At 41.1% G+C, this 22,006-nt stretch overlaps 1 protein-coding gene across 2 annotated transcripts in view; it reads left to right on the top strand.

Moving 5' to 3' along the window:
- The window catches only part of LOC147160269 (chemokine-like protein TAFA-2), a 47,617-nt gene that overhangs the window by 19,935 nt on the left and 5,676 nt on the right, over positions 1-22,006 (top strand). Inside the window, exons 2-3 of one of the 2 annotated variants that reach the window (XM_086060279.1) lie at positions 10,237-10,331; positions 20,009-20,161. In XM_086060279.1, coding sequence (XP_085916405.1) covers positions 10,238-10,331; positions 20,009-20,161 — 247 coding nt within the window. In that variant the 5' untranslated portion in view covers position 10,237. Of the gene's footprint in view, positions 1-10,236; positions 10,332-20,005; positions 20,162-22,006 lie in introns of both variants that reach the window. The other variant, XM_086060278.1, reaches the window with a different exon arrangement.

Here is a 22,006-nt window from a genome sequence, read left to right as displayed (position 1 = left end):
AAAATATCCAGACAGAATGTCACAGTGTAGAAAGGAAACAAAGAATTCGTGTTGTCTCAAAAAGCATTTATGCCCATTTCCGGCGATGTTGTGTTCAGCTCAGGAATATGCATGCATGCATAAACTGTATGAGTGTACGTCCTTGTCAGAAGGAGCGGGCGGTAAGCATCAAACTTGGCATTTGGTGATGATAATTGGCTAACAGAGATAGCATAGCTTATGAGCTAATTACAGAACGTCATAATTGCCTGTCAACGCGTCTCGTGTTGTCGCCGTGGCACAGGGAGGTTTCACTGCACGCCTTAAAATAGATTTCCCTTGTGCCCCAACACCTCACGCTTCACCTTTTCTTCTCATCAACGCGTGTGACAGCCGGAGCTCGGCACCCCCTACAACCCCCCCCCCCCCCCCCCCCACACACACACTTATTGGATGCAGCAATCTGATATGGGAATTTTGGGCGTTGCGATCACACGGACTGAAAAGTTCACTCAGCCCTACAAAATATTATGAAGCACTACAACTATTGCCGTTTTTAAAATCGAAATATCCATAGCATTAAGACCTCAAACGTGGGGAAGATTCCAGGGAGACTTGTGTAAGATTGTCCCCACATGACAAACACAATGAAGCAACAATGTGAAGTGAGACTATTGCTCCCACAGGCTGCGAGACCACAGACTAAAAAAAATAAAATAAAAAAATCACACTAGATGGAGACAATGCCAATTGAACTGCAGTTACAGAGCCTGCTTGCTTACGTGGGACGTTAAAAAATGGAAATGTTTCAATCAAGTTTTCTCCAACAATCTTGATTTTCCTAAAGATTGCAAAGTATATAAAATAACATATATGGACTATGGCTCCTGGCTGACTGTTTCACAGCAGACTAAAAACAATTGCCCATTTATGTTGCATCCATCCATCTATTCATCCAACACTCCATTTATCAGAGGGACAAAGTGACAGCACAAAGAGTCTTTCTTTTTTACAGCGAGCTCTTTTGAACCTTGGTGCAGCTGGACTGATGTCCTTCACAGAAATGGTCATGAGAAGTTGACAACAGTATATTTCCGTGCTGTGGTTATCACATCTTGCTCTTCAAAAATCTGTCCTCCAAGGTGGCAGAGTTATACTTTTTCACTTTTATTTTGGAATATTTTGTACATTAACTTCAAGTTTAGCTGTATTTTTTTGTGACAAACAGCTGTCTTACGACTCGCTCAAGTCTTATAATTTCTGTAAAGATTTTAGGATTCCAGTGAAAACAAAGGTGGAGAGTGTTTGACTGCTGCGGTTTGGATGAGGGCGACCTCTCGGGTGGCGTCTCGCTGTTTTGTTTCGGAAGGTCGCCTTGGTGGTTAAACTCTCGGGCAGGGCACGCAGCGTCGGTGTCAGGTGACGGCTTCTCCGTCCAAATGGGATTGCAATAAATTTTCCTTTCATATGCGGCTCAGTGGATGGATGGGGGCACTGTCGCCGCACTACTTGATTGGTTCAGTTTAGCCACTTCTGTGTGGAGGTCCCAAAACATGCTTGACAGGCTAACTGAGAAAGGGAAATTATGGTTGTCTCTATGAGGAGTATATTTGTCATGACTCGCACCATTTACATAAAATGTTTTAACTAAAAATTCATGTAAAAAAAAAAAGCTGTGGCAGACAGCAGCTTCTGCATGAGTGTGCTAATTGTACTTCAAAACTACTGTTGCCCTGGCGTTCATTAAACAGCTGAAATTTGCAATGGTGACTGTTGCTATCCTTTTTCACGTAGAGCATATACCTGTAAAACTGGTCACGTAAAAATCTGCAAAAGGGGGGAAATAATAAACAGTGACATTTGGAATTTGGAGAGTGCACTTACGGGTGTACTTTCAGCAATTTATTGAACAGAATGAGGTGCCAAGCAAACCCATAGAATATATGCTAAATCTGTGTTCATAGGTTCTTCACAATATAATATCACCAACTACTGGCCTGGCATGCATATTACAATGTTTTGTTTTTTGCTGTCTGTAAGAACAGGGATCATTTTGGCTCTTTCAAAAATATTCTTCTCTCACATGATTATCAGAAGAGAAAATATCTCAACTCAAATGCCCAACTGCGAACTGTTAGAAAGTACAAAATGCTCGTCCTTGCAGCCGTCCATTCATTGATTTGCGACGATATGAACAGTCATCCAGAAATAATCCGATATGAACAGCAGATCACAAGTGAAGGCCCGAGGAGTGGAGTGAGCCTCTTTTGAGTCGGCGGTTGGCGAGTGTCGCTGGAGGCTGCTGTGTAATGATTTGATTAGCAAGCCATCAGAACAATGCACTAAAGCGTTGCTCCTTTTATAGACTGGAGGTCATGCTTGAGAAAGCGCCATGACAGCTGTCTAAGCTGGCGATCGCAGCCAGTCGACACAGATTTTGCAGCATCGGTCTACACGGAGGCGGGCGACAAAGCGCCGGCCGGGCCGTCGTCTGGAGTGACGGGGTAGAGCGCTTCTGTCCTCCTCTGTCAGATGGGAACATCTGTGTTTTGCCAAATGAGCCTGCATGTTTGTTCTCAGATGGAGCAAATCGGCTCCCCGCAGCCGTCCGAGGTGACAGTCTCAGTCACGCTCCGAGTAAAGAGTGAGATAGAAGACGGAAGGGAAGGAAGGGGAGGATAAATCCCTGTGTCGAATCTGGCTGCGGAAAGCGAGAAGGGAAAGTCCAGCTTTTTCGCCTTCTGCACCCGCCCTGCAATCTCGGGGATACTGCGGATTACCAACTTGCCTTGCGCATTTTCAGCGTTTCCATCTCTCCCCATTGAGAGGGAAAGCCAAAATTGAATCTTACACTTCTTAAAATGTTTACTGACTTGAGTCGAAAGCGCAAGAGGGTTTACTAGAAAAGCTGATTTGCAAGCAAGATATTTCCAGAAAGCGTGTCGTGCATGGGAGAAAATATCACAAAAAAAGAAGGGAGATCATTTGTAACACACTCGGTTTCATGAGTGGAGATGACACTCAGTCCATAGAAAGCAAAACTCGAAAACAAACCACTATTCACCAAAAAGATCTCCACCATTTGCAGAGGTTGGATGTAACGAGCAACTTTTCTTAATTACATTTACTCAAGTAACTTTTGGGATAAATTGCACTTGTCAGATTAGTTTTGATGCCACATACTTTTTACTTTTACTAGACCAGAATTTCTCAAACTTTACTTCTAACACTACACCAACTACCACCTCAAAAATTCTAACCCTTAAAATGTGGGTGCAAAGTGAGCCCAAGTGCTCATGTACAATGTGACCTACACACTGTTGAATGTACTCAGATGTGTCTTAAAACGTACCTTAATACTCATAAATATGTTGAAATACTCCTTAAAAGTAATCTAAATACGCTTAAATGTTCTCAAAATTCCCTAAAACCTAAAAACTCTATATCTACGAAACATTCAATAAACATTACCTAAATATACTCTTTAATCAATGGAGTCTTCCCTAAGTTAACTAAATACTAAATCTACTGGAATTCTCACCACAGGTTACTTGAATCTACTAAATAGTTGATCAAACATAGCTAACTATTCTTAAATCTGCAAAATACTTCCTAAAAGTTATCCAAATACTTGTAGATGTACTTACCTACATACCACTTTAGGTATGAGCCCGCATGACACCAGTGGCATTCGTACCACATTTTAAGAATCACTCTTATTGTTATTTCATCAACGGGCATTTATTGTCACTTGTGTGATCTATTTTGAATTGTATCACATGACTCTGTTTTAGCAATCCAACATAACTACAAGTGAAAGTTGACGTCATTTAACCAATCAAATGGAGGCTGGCAGTCATGCGCTGTCATCTGTGGGTGCCAACAATGTTGACATTGCAGCCTACAAGAACTCCACTTGATTTGAGTATCATGCAAGAGGTTGTCACTGTCTACATTTGCAAAATATTTTGCAAAGTATAGACAGTGGCATATGAATGCAAATGGCAGTTTGTCAGCTCTATTTTTTGCTGGTGAAAAGGTTGTTGGCATTCAAAAGGAGCCGTAAGGAAAAGCTATCTTCAATGTATGCACAGTACTGAAGCTCGTTTTTATCCATCTCACGGGGCGGCCATGTTGCCGCTTGCTGTCGACTGAAAATGACATCACAGCGCCCAAGGGCTCAGGGAACAACCAATCATGGCTACCCTGTTTTCTGGGTTTGATCATGTGATGTCCGCAAGCTGAGCTGACCTGACTTCTTTAAGAAAGAATCAATCAGAGGTTTTCATTGGTTACTCAGTACTTGAGTAGTTTGTTTCAGTGTATACATACAGTACTGACTAATTCAAGTAATTATACGGAGGACGACTTTTTACTTTTATATACAGTATTGTTCTAAAGTAACAGTTTGGGCTTGGGCTTAACACATCTCTGCTATTTGTGAAGTTCCTGAACATCCTAATAAATATCTATAATAAGATCTCTAAAATGCAAAAACATTGACCAAATGTGCATTCCAGCCGCGTCTTTTAAAATAGCTACAAATGACTTACATCATGGATAAACAAAATAATAATAATAAAAAAAAAAAAGCAAGGTAAAGGAATGAAATTTCCTCAGCCCTCACAAACATCTACTATTAATAGGCCAAGGTCAAAAGAGTCAGTTTCTGGCTAATGAAAAACGTCAGCGAAGGAAAATGTGTGACACAAATGGGACAACAACGAGAAAAGAGGTCACTCCTCCCAATTCGCTTTGTTCGTCCTAACCAAATCGCTTCAACTCACTTCATCCTTAATGGCACACACATTCTCATTAATGTTGTAGTCTTCAGTAGTGATTGTACCAGCTTTTCTCCTAATAACAGTGGGGATGTGTTTTTTTTATTCCACCAATGTCAAATGATATGACAACTAAGCGTTGTTCTTCTGCCTCAAGTCTGAGAGCAGACAAACATGAAAGAAGACGATGACAGTGTCGATCAGACACTGGAATGTTTTTTGCTTCATTCTGCATGAACCACATCACATCTCCGTCATGTTGAAAAGAAAGACGCCATCTACAACACAGCTAATCTGTGACAAAAGGATACAAGTCCAATCGCCACATAAATGTACCGGCACTACAGAAGCAGTAGCAATAATAATTTAAAAAGAGAAAAGAAGAAAAGTTATTCTCTATGGAGGTGACGATTTGCATTTGAGCGTTCCCTCACAATATAGTGCAAAGGGGAAAATGTGCTTCTGCTGGCAGCAAGAGGAATAAAACACTTATGATAATTACTCTTTTCATAGAATTTATTGCAGGTAATTTTATCATTTGGTTCCCTTTGTATTTTTGTCAATCAATTCACACATTATGCCTAATGGTATATATAAATGAATGGTGTTGTTTTCCTGTTATTTCATCCTGTTGGCAAACAACATCAAAACCCTCCAGTATCCATACATCCATTTTCCGTACCTCTTGTACAATTGAGTAAAAAGAAAAGGAACTCACAAAGCAATAAAGATGCTTTTTTTCAATACGAACATCAGCAGAACGGATTACTGTCATGTGTGTAATAACAAACATGTAGTTTAGCGAATTCATATTGATTGGCCTTGCAATGTATCCTATGTTCTGTTAGATCAGTGGTGGGCAAACTCGGTCCTCAAGGATGTCATGTCTGGGAAGATCTGGTTTTGGTTGAGGGTCCCGATTGGTCCTGAGTGGGTTCCAGCCCTTCCGCGGGTTGACCAATCCGGGCCCTCAGCCACTTGTGCCTGGCCCCAGGTGTGGCTAGTTACCCAATTAGTGTGGGTGTATTTAGTTCCCGGGTGGTGATCAGTCGGCGTGGGATCATTGCCGCTTGTCACGATCAACACCGGAGTTCTGTCTGTCATTTTGATTTTGTAGCTTTTCAGTTTGTTATTTAGTTAGCATTAACCAGTACCCTGGTTAGTGTTTTCTGTAAAAATAAAGCACGGCAGTTTCGCCCGCACTACTGCTGTGGTTCTCCTGCCTCCCTGCATTTTGGGTCCTCCACTTCACACGCCGACAGACACCACGCCGCTCCGTGACCACAACGTAACAAAGGGCCGGCGTCCTGCAGGTTTTGGAGGTTTCCCTGCTGCAAAGCAGCTGATTCCAATCAACAGGATCATTACCAAGCTTATGCAGAGCTTGCTGATGAGCTGATCATATATCAGCTGTGTTGCCCACCCCTGTTTTAGATGGACCAATTTAACTCAAGGAGATCAGTGAGTCATCAAAACTCAAATCAATTTCATAGTTGCGGGTGTGACGTTTATTTATTTTTATTTTTATTTTTATTAATTTTTTTATGGAATAGTTCTGTGCAGAGGACGTGAGATCGAGTCCGGGCTTCGGCCTTCCTGGGTGGTTAGCATGTTCTCCCCGTGCTTGCGTGGGTTTTCTCCAGGTACTCCGGTTTCCTCCCACATTCAAGAGACATGCATGACAGGTTAATCAAACACTCCAAATTGTCCATAGGTGTGAGTGTGGATGGTTGTTCGTCTCTGTGTGCCCTGTGATTGGCTGGCAACCAGTTCAGGGTGTACCCTGCCTACTGCCCGCAGCCAGCTGGGATAGGCTCCAGCGCCCCCCGCGACCTTTGTGAGGAGAAGCGGTTAAGAAAATGGATGGATGGATGGATAGTTCTGTGCAGCTGTCTTTTAAGAACACTAATATATCCTGTTTTTGGGTTCAAGCATCAAAGCGCTTAAAGCTCAAACAAATCCATAGTGAGTGGCTGATGCCACCAATGACAAAGCAAAACATTCAGGGACAATGTGAAGCCATTTGTACAACTGCAGCCTTACTGTTAAACGATGCGGCGGCGCGCAGGCCTGTACTTTGTCACCGATGACCATTTTTTCACACGCGCTCTCATTGACCGAACGCCAAGCTGCATAATACCGGCTATAAATCTGTACATGTGAAGGGGAATGTCAGCAGCCAACCTGCTGCAAAGTCGCTATCGGCTGTAGGTGGCCAATGGGAATCTATTTGTGCAAACACCATTATTATTATTATTATTGTTGTTGTTGTTGTTGTTGTTGTTGTTATTATTATTATTATTATTATCCAACTTTACATACGACTTTAATTAAGGGAAAGGTCTGCTCAGATAGCAGGGGCAGTAATGTGCACAGTATTGGGGTGTGAGGGAGAAGCGATACATTTTTAATCTCGGAAAAAATTAACTGCGGCCAACCTCTGGTAAATGTCGCTGTGCAGTCCCAATGACGGATATTTTGCCTTCCGCTTTGGAAAGCACTCCTATTCAGTACTATTTTGACACAGCCTTGGATCTGGCGTCCAGTGAGACGCATCAAAAATCAGGGCTCAATTACTGGTCCAAAATAACTGTAATTAGCTACAGTATGCAAATAACATGAGAATCCCTGAGAGGTTCAGACAATCTATACGTCAATGAGCACGACGAGATAAGAGGCAGGAGGCGGTAAGTAAGGCATAAACGCAGCTTGTAACTTTGCACGCTCGCACCATTTGATACCGAGCCTCTTCCAGTAATTACTGTGCTGTTGCTGTATCCCGTTTTTTTTGGAAACATGATCGCTGTCTTACACATGCCATGCCAGATGGTTTATGCGCAGCGAACCAACTACTACTCCACATTTTGGAGGACAAAGGTGCTGTTGCGAGTCGGATGAAGCCTTTTGAACACTTTACCTTCTGTTCATCTTTGTTTGGTCACCACAATTAATCGAATTTAATCCAAATGATTAATTTTTTTTGGCTTCTCGGGAGCATAAGGCCCCTGAATGCAGCAAGCGTTTGACGTATGTTTGCGTATGATCTTCTACCTTCTCTGATCGTCCTATAAGCTGTTTATTGACATCCCACTTGGAGTTTACTACAATTCTAAACACACATCAAAACAATTACACACATTGCATGTTTAAATATAAGAAACCGTTTGTTTTACACTCTAAAAATGGATTGTTAAAAAAAAAAAAACTTTACCAATCTTGTAGGTTAAGCTCATATTGGCTTGATTAACCAATAGATTGGTCAGACATTGACCATTCCGGGTGGTTACGGGCATACCAATTTTTGGGGTTAGCCAAACAATGAATGGAATTGGTTACAATAGAAAGCAAGTCTTGATAGATCACTTGAAAATATATTTATTGTATAAATTTATTGTGCAACCAGTTCAGCTGCCCGAAGCCAGCTGGGAGAGGTTCCAGCGGCCCCCGCGACCCTTGTGAGGACAAGCGGTTTCGAAAATGGATGGATGGATATCAATTTATTGTATTTTAAATGTATTTATTATGATTACAATATATTATAATATATCATAAATCATTAGGCCTGACAAGCTCAATCCTGGGCCGGCTCATACCAAAAGATATAAAAATGGGGCCCATTTGCCTCCCTGCTTGACACTCAGTATTATGGGTTGGAATTTGGGGGTTAAATCACCAAATGATTCCCGAGTGCTGCCGCTGCTGCTGCTCACTGCTCCCTCGGGGGATGGGTCAAATGCAGAGAATGTGTTTCACTCCACTTTTTTTCAGGATTCCCATGACCCGCGTGATTCCTGAAAAAAATGTCAGCCTCTAACACAGATTAACCAATATCTTAGTCAGAATGACCAATTTGTATCGGTTGGCCCAATCACCAATATATATTGGTTGAAAACATCTACCATTCTAGAGTGGTTGTTTTAACCAAAGGATCTGTCGAACACATAACTACCAGCTAGATTGGTCAAATTTAACCTTTTTTTTGGTCAATTTACCCAATCTGTTTTCAGGGTGTAGCTACATTGCCATCTTAAAAGGAACCCCGACAAGTAATGACAAGTTTGCTACATATTATTTATTTGGTTGTTATTAACATGTTACTAAAGAAACAACATGCGATTGGGAAAATCACCCTCCCTCATGCTGTGCTCTTGTCATTCACCAGACGCATTCAAGAGATTTGATCGTCCCTTTAGGAAAGCTACTGAGACTTGCTTTGCTTTCTTTATAGACGTTTCACATAGCTCGGCAGAGAGCCAGCCGACATTCTACGTCACTACGAACTGAATGCGTCCAAATAAAGTTTCTACAAAAGTATTAAACTGGAAATGATGTTTGAAAAATGAAGCTCATAGTTATGTTATTATCAACCAAATAAATAACAAAAGCAAACTTGTCATTACAGTCGGGGTTCCTTTTAAAAGTAGCGCTCATTAGAAAAACCAATTGATCGGCTAGCAAAAACTAGCATTAGCCATCATGAGAGGGTTTTATATTCAAACAAAACATATTCACAGACGAGCGTAACAATACTCACAGGTATACATTCTTACTAACGTGCGGGAAAACCCCCCACCAAATGCTTTTCACTAATGTTCGATACTTTCTTCTTCTACTCTTTATGAATGTCTCATCATTGCCCCTAAGAGGCCAAAACGTACACTGCAAAAATGTATTAAGTTTGAGTTATGGTATAAATGCAAATGTTTTAAATGAATGAGTGATTGTGTTTACTAATCATGATTTCAATTAGGGGTGTGAATTGCATAGTACCTGGCGATTTGATCCGTATCACAATTCATAGGTCACGATTCGATACCGATTAATCCCGATACAAATCTATAAATTGATTACTGCCCAAAAAAAATTAACTCAAATTTAGAAAAGACTAATCAATAAACTTGTACATGTACACTGTAAGATTTGTATGAACATTTATTTATTTATCTAAAACTTCAGGCTTATAACTGTGAGCCACTGTATTTAACAAACAATTTGTTGCAATCTGTTTCATGTTTGAACAGCATTGAACTAAAAATATTAAGGCTTAATGTTTCATTATTATAACATTTTTAAATGCTTAACGTGTGAACCCTTACCCTAAGTAAGACATTTTGTTGAATATTTCCATTTAAAAAAAATATGTTTAAACATCGATTCGGCCACATATTGAATTGATTCGAGAATTGCGCGCTGTAATATCGTGATATGTTGCCGAATTTTTTTCAACACCCCTAATTATAATATCAATCAAAATGATATTATTACTTAATACTATATATATTTATAATTATAATTATGAGTGCTAGTAAACAATGCTGAAGTAACTTTTTGGAAAATGTCCTGTGGGATACATCGTTAGTAGTATGTTAATGTATAGGTTATAGTTTTGGTGTTCTAGGTGTGAGTCACTGATTGTAATTTGATGATGAACAATTTTGCTATTTAGAGTCAATAAGGCACCATTTCCATTTTCCAGGATGAGTGAGCGACACGTGCAGGTTGGAAGCAAAGCGCTTTTACTCGTCATGGTGCTCGCCGTCAGCCTCTGGGACATGTCCGTGGGCTCCACAGGTGAGTGCACTTGCCATTTTCCTTCTCGACACATCACCGTGGAAAACATACAATCTCATTGGACTTAACAAACAACCATGTCTCAAATTGGAGAAAAGCTGCCTGTAACTTCTCCATGTAACAAATGTACGAACGCAACATTATGGTAATCCTAAATATAGTTTTGGTCGTCAAATCCTGGTGAAGTGGCTCTGAGTGTGTCCATTGTTAAACATTAATTTAAAAAGCATCACCGAGTCACACTATTGAGCAGGGTGACTTTGCCCTTAATGATTATAGAAGACAAGGGCACTTGAGAATATTTTCAATCAGTCTCACATATACTGAGATTAGACACAGCAGAGTTGCAAAATTGGGACTCATCTAAACGTAGTACCAACAAAAGGAACGTAGGCCCTATTTTGTTTAAAAAGTGTAAGCACACGTAACATTTTAACCACAAACAAAGACATAAAAACATTCATGGTGCATGCTTGAAGATTAGCAGGAAGCAATTCAGCCTCAGGGCTAGTCGTTGGTTTTCCTTTTTGGATGATGTGGTGCTCACATTACTATCATCCTGGCGGACTCCACTTACAGGGCTTTGACTGATTTGGTAATAATGAGACTGGATATGATCTACAAGTTATGTTTGGAGTGTAGAGGCCACCGCAGGAAGCGGCCTCCAATTATTACACTTTGTTTGCCTAATAGCAATTGCCTAAGTCTTTTTTTTTTTCATTGTGACTACTGTATATAACATTTCTGTTAGGTTTCCGGTACAACCGGAGAGTGGATCCCAGAATCACAGAACACAGAGGAAGGATGCGAGTGGTTTATTCACCAAAACACGTGAATACAAATACAAAGCGCTGGTCGAAAGCCATTACAAAAGGTTAACAAAAAGTGCTTGCAAATGCAAGTAGGGAAATTAACACAAACACAAAAATGCCCAAAGGCTACAAACCGCAAACACAAGAAATCAACACAAGTACTATAGCTATGAAAACGCACCATTCAAAGGTGAGAACAAAGGCTACGTTCACACTGCAGGCAAATGCGACCCAGATCGGATTTTTTTTGCCCAAATGCGACCTGTATCTGACTTTTTTTATGTCAGTCTGAACGGCTCAATTCCGATTTTTTCGTATCCGACATGGGTCACTTTTATATGTGGTTCTAGATCGGATACATATCCGAATTTTTGCAATGCGACCGCAGTCTGAACGGCCAGGTCACATATATCCGACCTTGTCGTCATCAAAAGTCCAAAATGCGCTCCGCGCGGGCGGGGGCGTTATAAGCTTGATTTATGCTTGACACATCCACGAGGTTGGCACGGCTCGGAAGACGTCACATACGTGAATCGGCAAAGTTGTTTCGAGATGGTAAAAATATGAGCCCCAACGACGGACTTGACAGAGGCCCTGACATGCTGAACCATACGTATTTACTTCCGCAACCACAGCATTGTGGGTGACGTTGTATATTCTTCTGCGCATGCGGGTCACAGCAGACTGAGGTCGCAAATAATAGGTAATGTGAACGCTTACTCCAAAAACTCTGATTTTTGAATTTCACGCAAAAGGAAGTGAGCATTAAGACCTGCAGTGTGAACGTAGCCACACAAAAAAACACTTACATGTACCCAAAACGAGAGCTTTAGAATTGAACTAGTAGCGAGAACCAAAAAACACTAGGATGTGGCTGTGGCTGTGGCTGTGGCTGTGGCTGTGGCTGTGGCTGTGGCTGTGGCTGTGGCTGTGGCTGTGGCTGTGGCTGTGGCTGTGGCTGTGGCTGTGGCTGTGGCTGTGGCTGTGAGCAAATGGAGTAACAATCCGACAGTGGAAGCTTGGAATCCCAGTCCTCTTATAGTCCTAATGGCTGATGCGAAACAGGTGGGCGCAAGGGGACACGCCTCCCTCGTTAACCAGGCACTGCAAGACATAGAAAAAAACACTAAGAGCCCAACAACATGACAATTTCAATCAGAGGTCATGAAGGTTGTGTTTTCTCTTATTTTCTGAAAGCTTGAAACTTGGCAGCTATGCTATTATTAGGCTAACTATTGGATGCAAAATTTACATTTGTGATTAAATCAGAAGACAGAATGGCAACTCAGTTAAAAAATAGTTGACAACTTCAACATCTAATTTTATCCCTTCTTTTAAACAACATCCCAAAAGACAGCTGCGCTACGTTAGCTTCACAGTTTAGCTGAACATTAGCTTGTTAAACTATAACTAAGTTCATTATTGTCAGTTATGGGTTGAACTGAAAAGACAATACATTAAATAGACAATACAGAGATGGATCTGGGAACTGTGATGTTACTGGGAAATTAAGACTTACACTCCCACCTCTAATGATGGGTATAAAGAAACTCTTCATTACTTCACCTCTTTAGTTAGCATCCAAGAATAAACACAAACAATGAGCAGATTTTAAATACACATTCATCTTCATCTTCATTCATGTTCAAAGACAAGGTCAAACATAAAACACACTTGAGGGAGCTTGTTGAGTTGTCGTCCATCTGCTCTGTTTACCAAGCGACTCGATGTGAACACATTTTGAACACACGAGTGGTGATTTACAAAACACAAAGAAATACCCCCCTTCAGTAATTTCAGCTAATTGTATTGAGTCCAATTCCACTAAATCCCTTCCTCATTAAAAGTGTTTTCAAGCTTTGTAAACCCGGCGAGATCAATTACGGCAAGTTGCTAACACTACAAGTGGAGGCCAAGCCACATGTTTGATCACTCCGTCGCCGCTACCACCGCACTGACAACACACGGCCGCGTGTAATTGGTGGCGTGCAGGCCTCGCTCCTACTGGACAGGATGTCCATTTGTGAGCATGATAGATATGCACCTCTCTTCCCTTTGTCAACCAATTAGGCGCTCGCCTTTGACTGGCAGGGATGCATACTCGAGGCGCTCATCATTTTAGCAGGAAGTGGATGCGAATAATCTCACATCCTATTTCTTTCTGATAACCATCGCGGCCCTCTAATTTCCCCAGTGCGTTGTGTCTGTGCCTGTAAACCTGTTGTAATTCAGGGCATGAAATCAGACCAGCGCAAATCCAAAACACGCCAAATTCATTTGTTCCCCGAGAATAAATAAATAAATAAATAAATGAAGATTTCCCCTTCTCGGAAAAATCAGTTCAATGCATCTCTAACTGAAATGCTTGGAAATGTATACATACATATGTAAAGGATGGGATTTTTACAACCAACATATTTGGATCTGTTGTTAATACCTCTGTCAAGAAGGTTTTGTTTATCTATTTGTGTGGATTGATACTACAACTGCAACTCAACTTCCTCCTACCCCTTTTGAACTCTTTTCTTTCTTCCTATTTTTGTTTTCTTTCTTGCTACAATTTATATTTTAGACTTGTAATGTGTTTTATTTGTGTTTATATGTTCAATAAAAAACCAAACTCATCACATTGTAACAGATTACAAAAAATAAATAAATAAATAAAATCTATAGTTTTAAATCAGCCCTTAAAGTCGAGCAACAGTCCACATAAAAAAAAAGTTTTTATAACAATTTAAATTGTTTGTCAAGCAAATCTACTTGAAACATGAAAAATGCCATATAAATACAATTCCAGTGCCATAAATTGAGAATACTGGAATAAAAACATTCATTTACAACAGGATACAAATAAAACAGAGGGATTTTAATTAAGCATGTGACAAATGTTTAAGCCTTGAAAGTGATCTGCGCTGTCGCACTGTTTTCATAAGAATCTGAATTCCACATTTCCTACCATTCTTTAATATCATCATAACATTTAATATAAACTTTGTCACCTCCAAAGCAACACTTAACAATATTTGTTCAATATTAGCATACATCTACATGCTTTTGTGAATTATTCATAGCACCATGCGATGTGAGTTGTAAATGGCACAACAGTCTTTATGATTCCATTATCATTCCCATCAGTCCCTGTGAACAATGCTAAATTCTCATCATTTGCAGTTTCCTCGCCTTCTCCTGGGACCAAACCGCACATACGCCCAGTATTGCCAGCCCCGCCTGCCTAAAAAGGAAAAAGTCCCACCACGTCTCAATGAAAGCAATCTGAGTTCAAGGGATTCACTGAGACATCTTCCTTCGTGAAAAAAACAAATACGTTCACAATGGGTATCGAGTTCACACTGTGGTATTTCTCGGGATCTGATCAAATGTTGAGTGAGTGTAGGTAAAAATAAAAATAAACGAGGTGAAAAATGAGTCATAGTGACTCAGTGAGGCATTTGAATTTCACTGTGACAGAAATTAAAGCTGAGGAATGCTTCATTTAGACTTCTAAATAAGAACACACTAAAAGAGGATGAGGAGAAACTCAAATCCTCACGTCAAAATGAATATTTTACATTGCCAGCACACAAGGCGTCCGTCTATTATGGACGCAATTTTTTAGCCTGCGGTGCTGTACTTGTGTAATAATGTGACTTGCTTACTGTTTGCATCATTACATCATGATATCAATAGTAAAGCTGCCTCTTTGTTGTTAGGTAGTTTTACCCTGTCTAGCAAGTATTCAAAGGTTTTCAACGATGAGCATGACAAGCCAAGCTCGCTAACTCTCCTCTACATCAAACTTGTGGCAGGTGGTCTTCCCAAAGTTGCAAAATGCTTATTCACGCTGTGCCCGCGAGGCGTGAAAGTTAAACGCACCCGGAGCAAGTCAAGCGGCTTAAATGTTTGCTCGACAAGTATTGCCAGGTGAAGGCACGCTGAGAGGTTCCTCATTGGATATGGGAGCTCCTCTTGGATTGCCCACTCAGCTTTTCTCCACTAATAGATGCAGAGAAAAGCATCTCATTCTGTATTTGGCAAACCCAGTTTGAAAGCCAGATGAAAATTCATGGACAATCCTTAAGAAATGCAAATGTTAAAGTACCCACACATTTTTTAGATTGTAAGAAGGCAATATTTAAGCAGACTTTATTAGAGGATGAAAAAAAAGTAGACCTATTTCCTGTCTGTCTCAGATAACATAGTATTTATTGATATAGAGTTGAGATAAATTATAAATTAATTAATTAAATTAATAAATTCAGCGCTTAAGAGGTAGTCCACACATATACAAGTTTAATGAGAACTTGTGATAAATCATGCACAGATCTGTATGCTCTTTTGTTGTAATCTGATTTATGACTTACTGACTTGTGTTCACATCACACTTGTTTGGTCAAATTTTGAGAAGTTGTTGTAATGAACACTTAAAAGACTGGAAGTCAAAATGTTCAGTAAGTTAACAACTCCAAATGAATTTTATCAATGATTTTGTTATACAGACTAAATGATTGCTTGTGTTTGCACGAATTTTTTTTTTTAAACAGGGCCTTGAAAAAATGATCATATATTAAACTGTCATCACAATATTGAATTAATTAAAAAAAAATCTTTCAGTCCTGTACGGATGTGTGTATTTATAAGTCCCCCCTATTTATTTTTTTAATGCACCACATACACTCACTGACATGCCTGGGAGGCGGGTGGATCGGAGCGTGGGGATATCATTTCCCTCTGCTCCGGTTCACCTGCTCCCAATTTTAATGCACCACACACACACACTTGTATATACATTGGGTGGGGTGACATTCAAGGTTTAGGGGTAGAGTTCGCCAGTCGGCGAGCTGGCGGACTCAGTAACAGGGGTTAGCTTTCACTAAGAACGCTGGAGTGACGACCGGGGCCTTTCCCCGCTGGGCCTGGGGTTCGGGGTTGCCGGCCGTCCTCCGGTGCCCCCATCTCCCCTTCTGCCCCCGGTGTTCCATCCCTCCACGCGGCGGGGGGTGGGGTGGGCGCGGGTGCCCTCTCCACTCCGCTGTCCGGCCCCTCTTCGGCGCCGATGCCTGGGTGCGGGGGGTCCCCGGGGGCTGAGGGTCGGGGGCCGGGGGGATGCCGGTTGGTCGGGTTGGGGACGGGGGGGGGGGGCGGCTTTGTTGGGGGGGTTGGGGGTGGCGGGGGGTGTCTGGTGGCCTGGGGGCGGCTGGGGCTGGGTTGGGGTGGATGGCGGGGGCGGGGGGGGGAGAGCGGGGGCTGTGGACCGGTGGGGTGCCTGGCGGGCCTGCAGTGCCCCGTCCTGCTGCGTTGGGTTGGGGGCGCGGGCCGTGTTGGGGTGGGGGGCGATCCCCCTCCTGGGTTTGCTCTCCGGCCGGTGGCCCTGGCAGGGCCCGGGGGTCGTCCTTTGGCGCTGTCGCGGCCTGGGGGGCCCTGAGGTGTTGCGCTTGCTCTGTCCTGGCAGGGGTCGACGGCTCCCCTCTTTGGTGGAGATTTTCATGCATGCCAGATCCACCACACCAGCATCTATCGAAACTCAGACGCAATCTGCTTCTTCCTCAGGTCAATGAATCGGTGGAGGCTGGTGTCTGTGGATCTCACTCTGCTTCGTTTGTCCTTCCTTCCTTTCCTCAGTCTCTCCTTTGGTCTCTTGAGGTCTCCCTGATTTTTTGGATTTGTTGGAATTTAGATGTTTCTGGGGTTGGTGAAGAACTCTGGTTGGTGGCCCGGTGGGTGGTGTCTGGTCAGTGCTGGATTTCACCTTCCTTTGTTTTCTTTGGTCCTTCCTCGGGTCTCCTGACGGCGGTGTTCGGTTTAGGTGAACGGTATGGGATTTTTTTAATAGGTTTTTGGTGAACTAACGAATACACACACACACGCACGCACGCACGCATGCACGCACATACACATACACATACACATACACATACTCACCCACATACAAAAAAAAAAAAAGTTCACCTAATATATTGCAGTGCTTCTCAATTATTTTTTGTTACGCCAACGCTAGAGGCAGCCATTTGATTGTTATGTAATCATGCAATAATGAAATAAAATAATAATAATAATAATCATAATAATAATAATAATAATTGTTAGAAAGGTTCGAAATATTTATAGTCATCGTTATTATATTTGTCTATTTTCCATATTCTATGTTAAAAATAGAGTGACGTCATTATATTTACTTCTGTGCCGATTTGATTGACAGCTCGTTGAGTACCTCTTCGAAGTTCGCTACGTAACTAATTAAGTGTCTTAAACACCATTTAACTACATAAATGTGTTCTCTTCTGTGTGTTAGACATTAGTAGATAAGTGCACTAACGTTTTGTGTTCTTATTTGCATGTTTTGTCCCACTTTGCACGTATTGTCTGCCGTCAGTTTGGGACATTATGCTCTCAATGCGCAGCGCCATTACGCAACGTCCACGGCTGTAGTCAGCCACAATAATGTTTAGTGATGTAGTTTCGTTACGTGCGTCATACTTTTGAGTTATTAGCTCATGTTTAGTATGTTGTACAACTTTTGTGTGTGTTGTTAGAAATCGTTTATTTGATTTCCTGCGTGTTCAAATAAAACTCAAAGTTAAGATCTCGTGAAGAAGTTTTCTGGACAGCTTTTTTTATTCAGAAATTTCCGAGCCACTTTGGATCCTTGCTCAATCAGCAGTGACCACAAAGTGTGCCTCTCGCTCTCTGCTCCTCCACACTTATACAAAAACAGTGATTAGGAAGAATACTCCCCCCCTGTCATCTTGTCCTGTCAGCAGAGTGAAATACACAACTTAGAATCCTACACCAGTTCCTATCTCAGTCCACTCCAGATGTGGGTAAACAATTGGATCCCCGGCACCTCCTTGCACCAGGAAATTTATGGACAGACCTCTGCTTGCACTTTCAAACATCCCCTCATTTAGATAAATCAGAAACCTTACTTTCCCAGGGAAGAGAACACAGACTATAGATTGACTAACATATGAATTAACTGTTGTCTTATTATTACACAGCTCTAACTAATATCAAAAACGGTTAAAATATAAATTGAAACAGAAAAACAATGTTAATAATCTAACAGTGTTTATAGTCATTCATGTGCACAGCTAACATAGTGCTTGTTCATGTGAATTAGTAATGTTGCAGCCCAGTTATTTAGCCAATCAGTGTGAGCTATTAAGCAATGCAATACTGTATTTGTGTTTATTAGGAGTATTCACACTCATACGCTGTATTGTTTTATGTTTATTGCAGAACCACACATTGAACTACACGTTCATTGAACCACACACATTCACGCTTCCACATGCTTTCACACACACAAACGCGCATAAAAGACCAGACCATGCATACACAGGACTTCAGGATTACAAGCATCCATAGTTCGCCACAGTGCCTGCATCATAGCAGCCCAAGCTTGTATGCCTGTATCCCTCTACACTAAAGTACAACTACTGTAACCGCCTCTTGCTGATGTTCCTGGATTAAAGCTGCCAATCCACATCTTCGCTCCACTGTTCCTTTGTGTTCTGACCGACACACCGAGTGCGAAAAGAGAAATACTTACTCTATTTGAATCAAACCTATACAGTCCAAACCTAGCCTCTCCAACAATAATAATAATATATTTATTCATAGTATGAATCATCTCCATGCATGCTAGTTTTGATTGCATCTCTCATTAGTCTCAAGTGCTTGTCCTGTCTCCTGTCTTCTAAGGGGTTAACATTTTTTCTGATGTTGGAGAATACATTGAGACGAGATCATCATTAGTTTTATCATATTGTATGAAAATTATTAAAAAAAAAAAAAGCTTAGGGAAGACTGTAAGCGAATACTATAAAGTTCCATTTAAAAGACCTACGAAACGCAGCAGACAATTAGGATGGCTTTCGGAATCTTCAGTTTATCGTGGCGGAAGTATCTGAAGAAGGACGCCTCATGAAAATGTCACAAGCAGTTAATAGAGGAAGGAGCCATTGAGGCTCTAAATAATTCAGACATTGGAGCGTGATCTGGAAATTGGCTCCAAGTTTTGCAGCGCTGCACTTTTGCCGTCCGCATATCAGGCTGCTGCTCGGGCAGAATTGCTTCTGTTCCATAGTTATTGACTAGATTAAAAAAAATTAATGAATACAATTATTTGTGCAACAATGATTGATCACATCAATTACAGTTACTTAAAGAGCTACAAAGGTCATAGAGTCAGACTGAGCTAAAGCAGCAGTTTGCTACTCATAATCAGGACTGGAAAAAACAAAAAACAAATATGTGTACATAAAACGCCTAATCTGGAAAAATTTGATTTTACTAGATTTTTTTTTTACGCAAAAATACGTACTTAAGCATTTAGTCTGCACTGTAAGTATAAAGTACGTTTGTCATCTCTGCTCATAATTAATGGGACCTTGTTAGCATAGCATTGGCCAAGCTGCTCACCCTCCGTATTTACAAACCAGCACACCATCCAAAGCCCTTTGAATGACTCCATTGACTTGATTGCATAATGTAGATTTAAAAGGCACAGATGAACTGCTCGACTTCTCCGCTAAAGGCCTGATCATCTGTCAGTCAGAAAGATGCGCAAGTATTACGGGAATAAGAGCTGCTCGCCATTTTTATTGAATGATGCGTACAAGAAAACGAGGCCTAGTACAAGAGGAGAGTCCTTAAAAGAAAATGGGTTGTCTCATTTACTGAGTATTAGCACTGAGAGAGATGAAAGAGGTGTTGTAAAGGCCCCAGAGAGTTTCTCTTATGGGACTCAATCCAAGGCCACGAGTGGAGGGTAATAACTACAGAGCGTAGGATTAAACACTGATTGTTCCTTCCCTCCTACTCCCTCCCCATTTTTTCCCCATCTCCATGTCATGTGTGTAGCAGCGCAGCATGTTCCCACGGGCACCTGCGAGGTGGTCGCCTTGCATCGCTGTTGCAACAAGAACAAAATCGAGGAGCGCTCGCAAACCGTCAAGTGCTCCTGCTTTCCGGGCCAAGTGGCCGGCACCACCAGAGCTGCCCCCTCCTGTGTAGATGGTAAGATTTGTCTACGCTTATATTTTGTTGTTGAGATGTGATCCTGAATATTATCCACAATAATCACGTGAATGCAATCTCAAGGACAAGAGCTATCAAATTATTTTACAATCAAGTATTCTATCAATTATCTTATCGATTCATTGAGCAACCACCAGCGCATTAGACACTATAATCTTAGTATGTCAGGTGCAGGTATTATTTCTGTCCACTTGGAGTTGCCTCCTCACATTCTACTGGTTTGGTGAGTGACATGGGTGTCAGAGAATGAGAGTGTTGAGTTGATTGGCTGTTTATCATGCATTTCTTATCTGACTGTCTATTCAATAATATAACTGGCTGACATTGATACATTGGTGACATTATGTTGGTAGGATTAACATTAGTCTGAACAAAACAATCCTTGCAAAGCTTTTAGGCTTAAATTTTGCTTCAACCACATTTTTTTTTGTAATTGACGTATTTGATTATTTGTTGCAGCTCTAGTTATTGTCATATGAAAGAGGCTAGTTTGCTTTTTTTCCCCTTTTTTATTTTTAAAGTTTTTATTTTTATCACCTGGTAGTTAGTTTGACTGACATTGGGGCCAGTACACTATGGCTCATCAAATGTAGCAGATAGAACTAGCGTAAAGAAAGAAAGAAATGCAATGCACAACTTAAAGGACTGATATCAGCTTTAATGGTTTACTTTAATGACAACTTGTGTCTCTTAACATGCTAATTTGTCCTACCTCAAACTCAGCACAAACGGCAAGTGACTTTGCTTTAGTTGAGCTTTCTTTCTAAAGTACTGGATCCAATCGTGTCTGACCTATTCCTTGACATTTTAGTATTGACATTTTCTGCAAATTAGAGCTGCGAGACACCGGCATCAGTTTAGCGCTCGACGGGTGTTCTCAGCAAAAGTGACCAGCACTTAACCTTTTAATTATTCCTTTTTTCTCCAAAATGGAATTACCTTTTACTGCGCTCTGTGTGAGACAGCCTCCTCCTGATAATTCATCACATGAGAGGACTTGCGCGGATTTGAATAATGCTTTGAAAATAGTGATTTGACTTCCTTACATTGTGAAAACAATTCAAAAGAATCAAAATTACTAACATATCCAAACCGCATTAGCTGTGTTTCTAAATCCAAATGGGCCAACTTGCAAACAAAAAATTTCAACTCAATGATCCACCGCTCATTACACAATGTGCATCTTGTTAATGAATGAGTTGAAGGTCAAAGCCATTCTTGGGCTTCTCTAACGGCCACAGTGAAAATAAATGAATCAACAACACACTTCCAGATGTTTCCAGTCATCATATTCACATCATTGAACATTAACTGACACACATGCAATGGGCTCTTTGTAGTTACCATTCGACAATGAACCCTTTTTTAATAGCCATCTGCCCTCCCGCCATTGAGCCTGTGTACATTTTCCACTATACAGCGCTGCTACGTAAGCTATAAAATGTGTGTGATACAAATTGATTTCAGTATCATTTCAGTGCAATTGACTCTATTGAGGTTGTGGTGTTATGTGCAGATTACAGCAACCATCATTATTCGCTAATGCTAAATGAAGGGGATGTGTAATATAGATAATGGCCTGTGTAATAGGCCACATCGCCACTGGACCAGCAGCTTCACACTGCGGCTGCACATCCTATTGGATTGTGTGATTGTTGCGAGCTGCGAGTAAGTTATTTATGTACAACCACGTTTCAAAGAGCAAAGCTGCAAAAACGGCATTTAATTTGTAGAGTAGACTGTGACGGAATCGTACTTTTCCGCAGGACAAAAGTTCATCTAAATAAATACTGGCTTATTTCAAACCATTGGTGAAGTATGTAT

This window comes from Leptonotus elevatus, chromosome 17 (genome assembly GCF_054856555.1).
Source record: "Leptonotus elevatus isolate MCC_2025b chromosome 17, RoL_Lele_1.0, whole genome shotgun sequence".
In the NCBI taxonomy this organism is placed as follows: domain Eukaryota; kingdom Metazoa; phylum Chordata; class Actinopteri; order Syngnathiformes; family Syngnathidae; genus Leptonotus; species Leptonotus elevatus.
The sequence above is the reverse complement of the archived record's forward strand: the minus strand, read 5'-3'. Positions and strand labels throughout refer to the sequence as shown.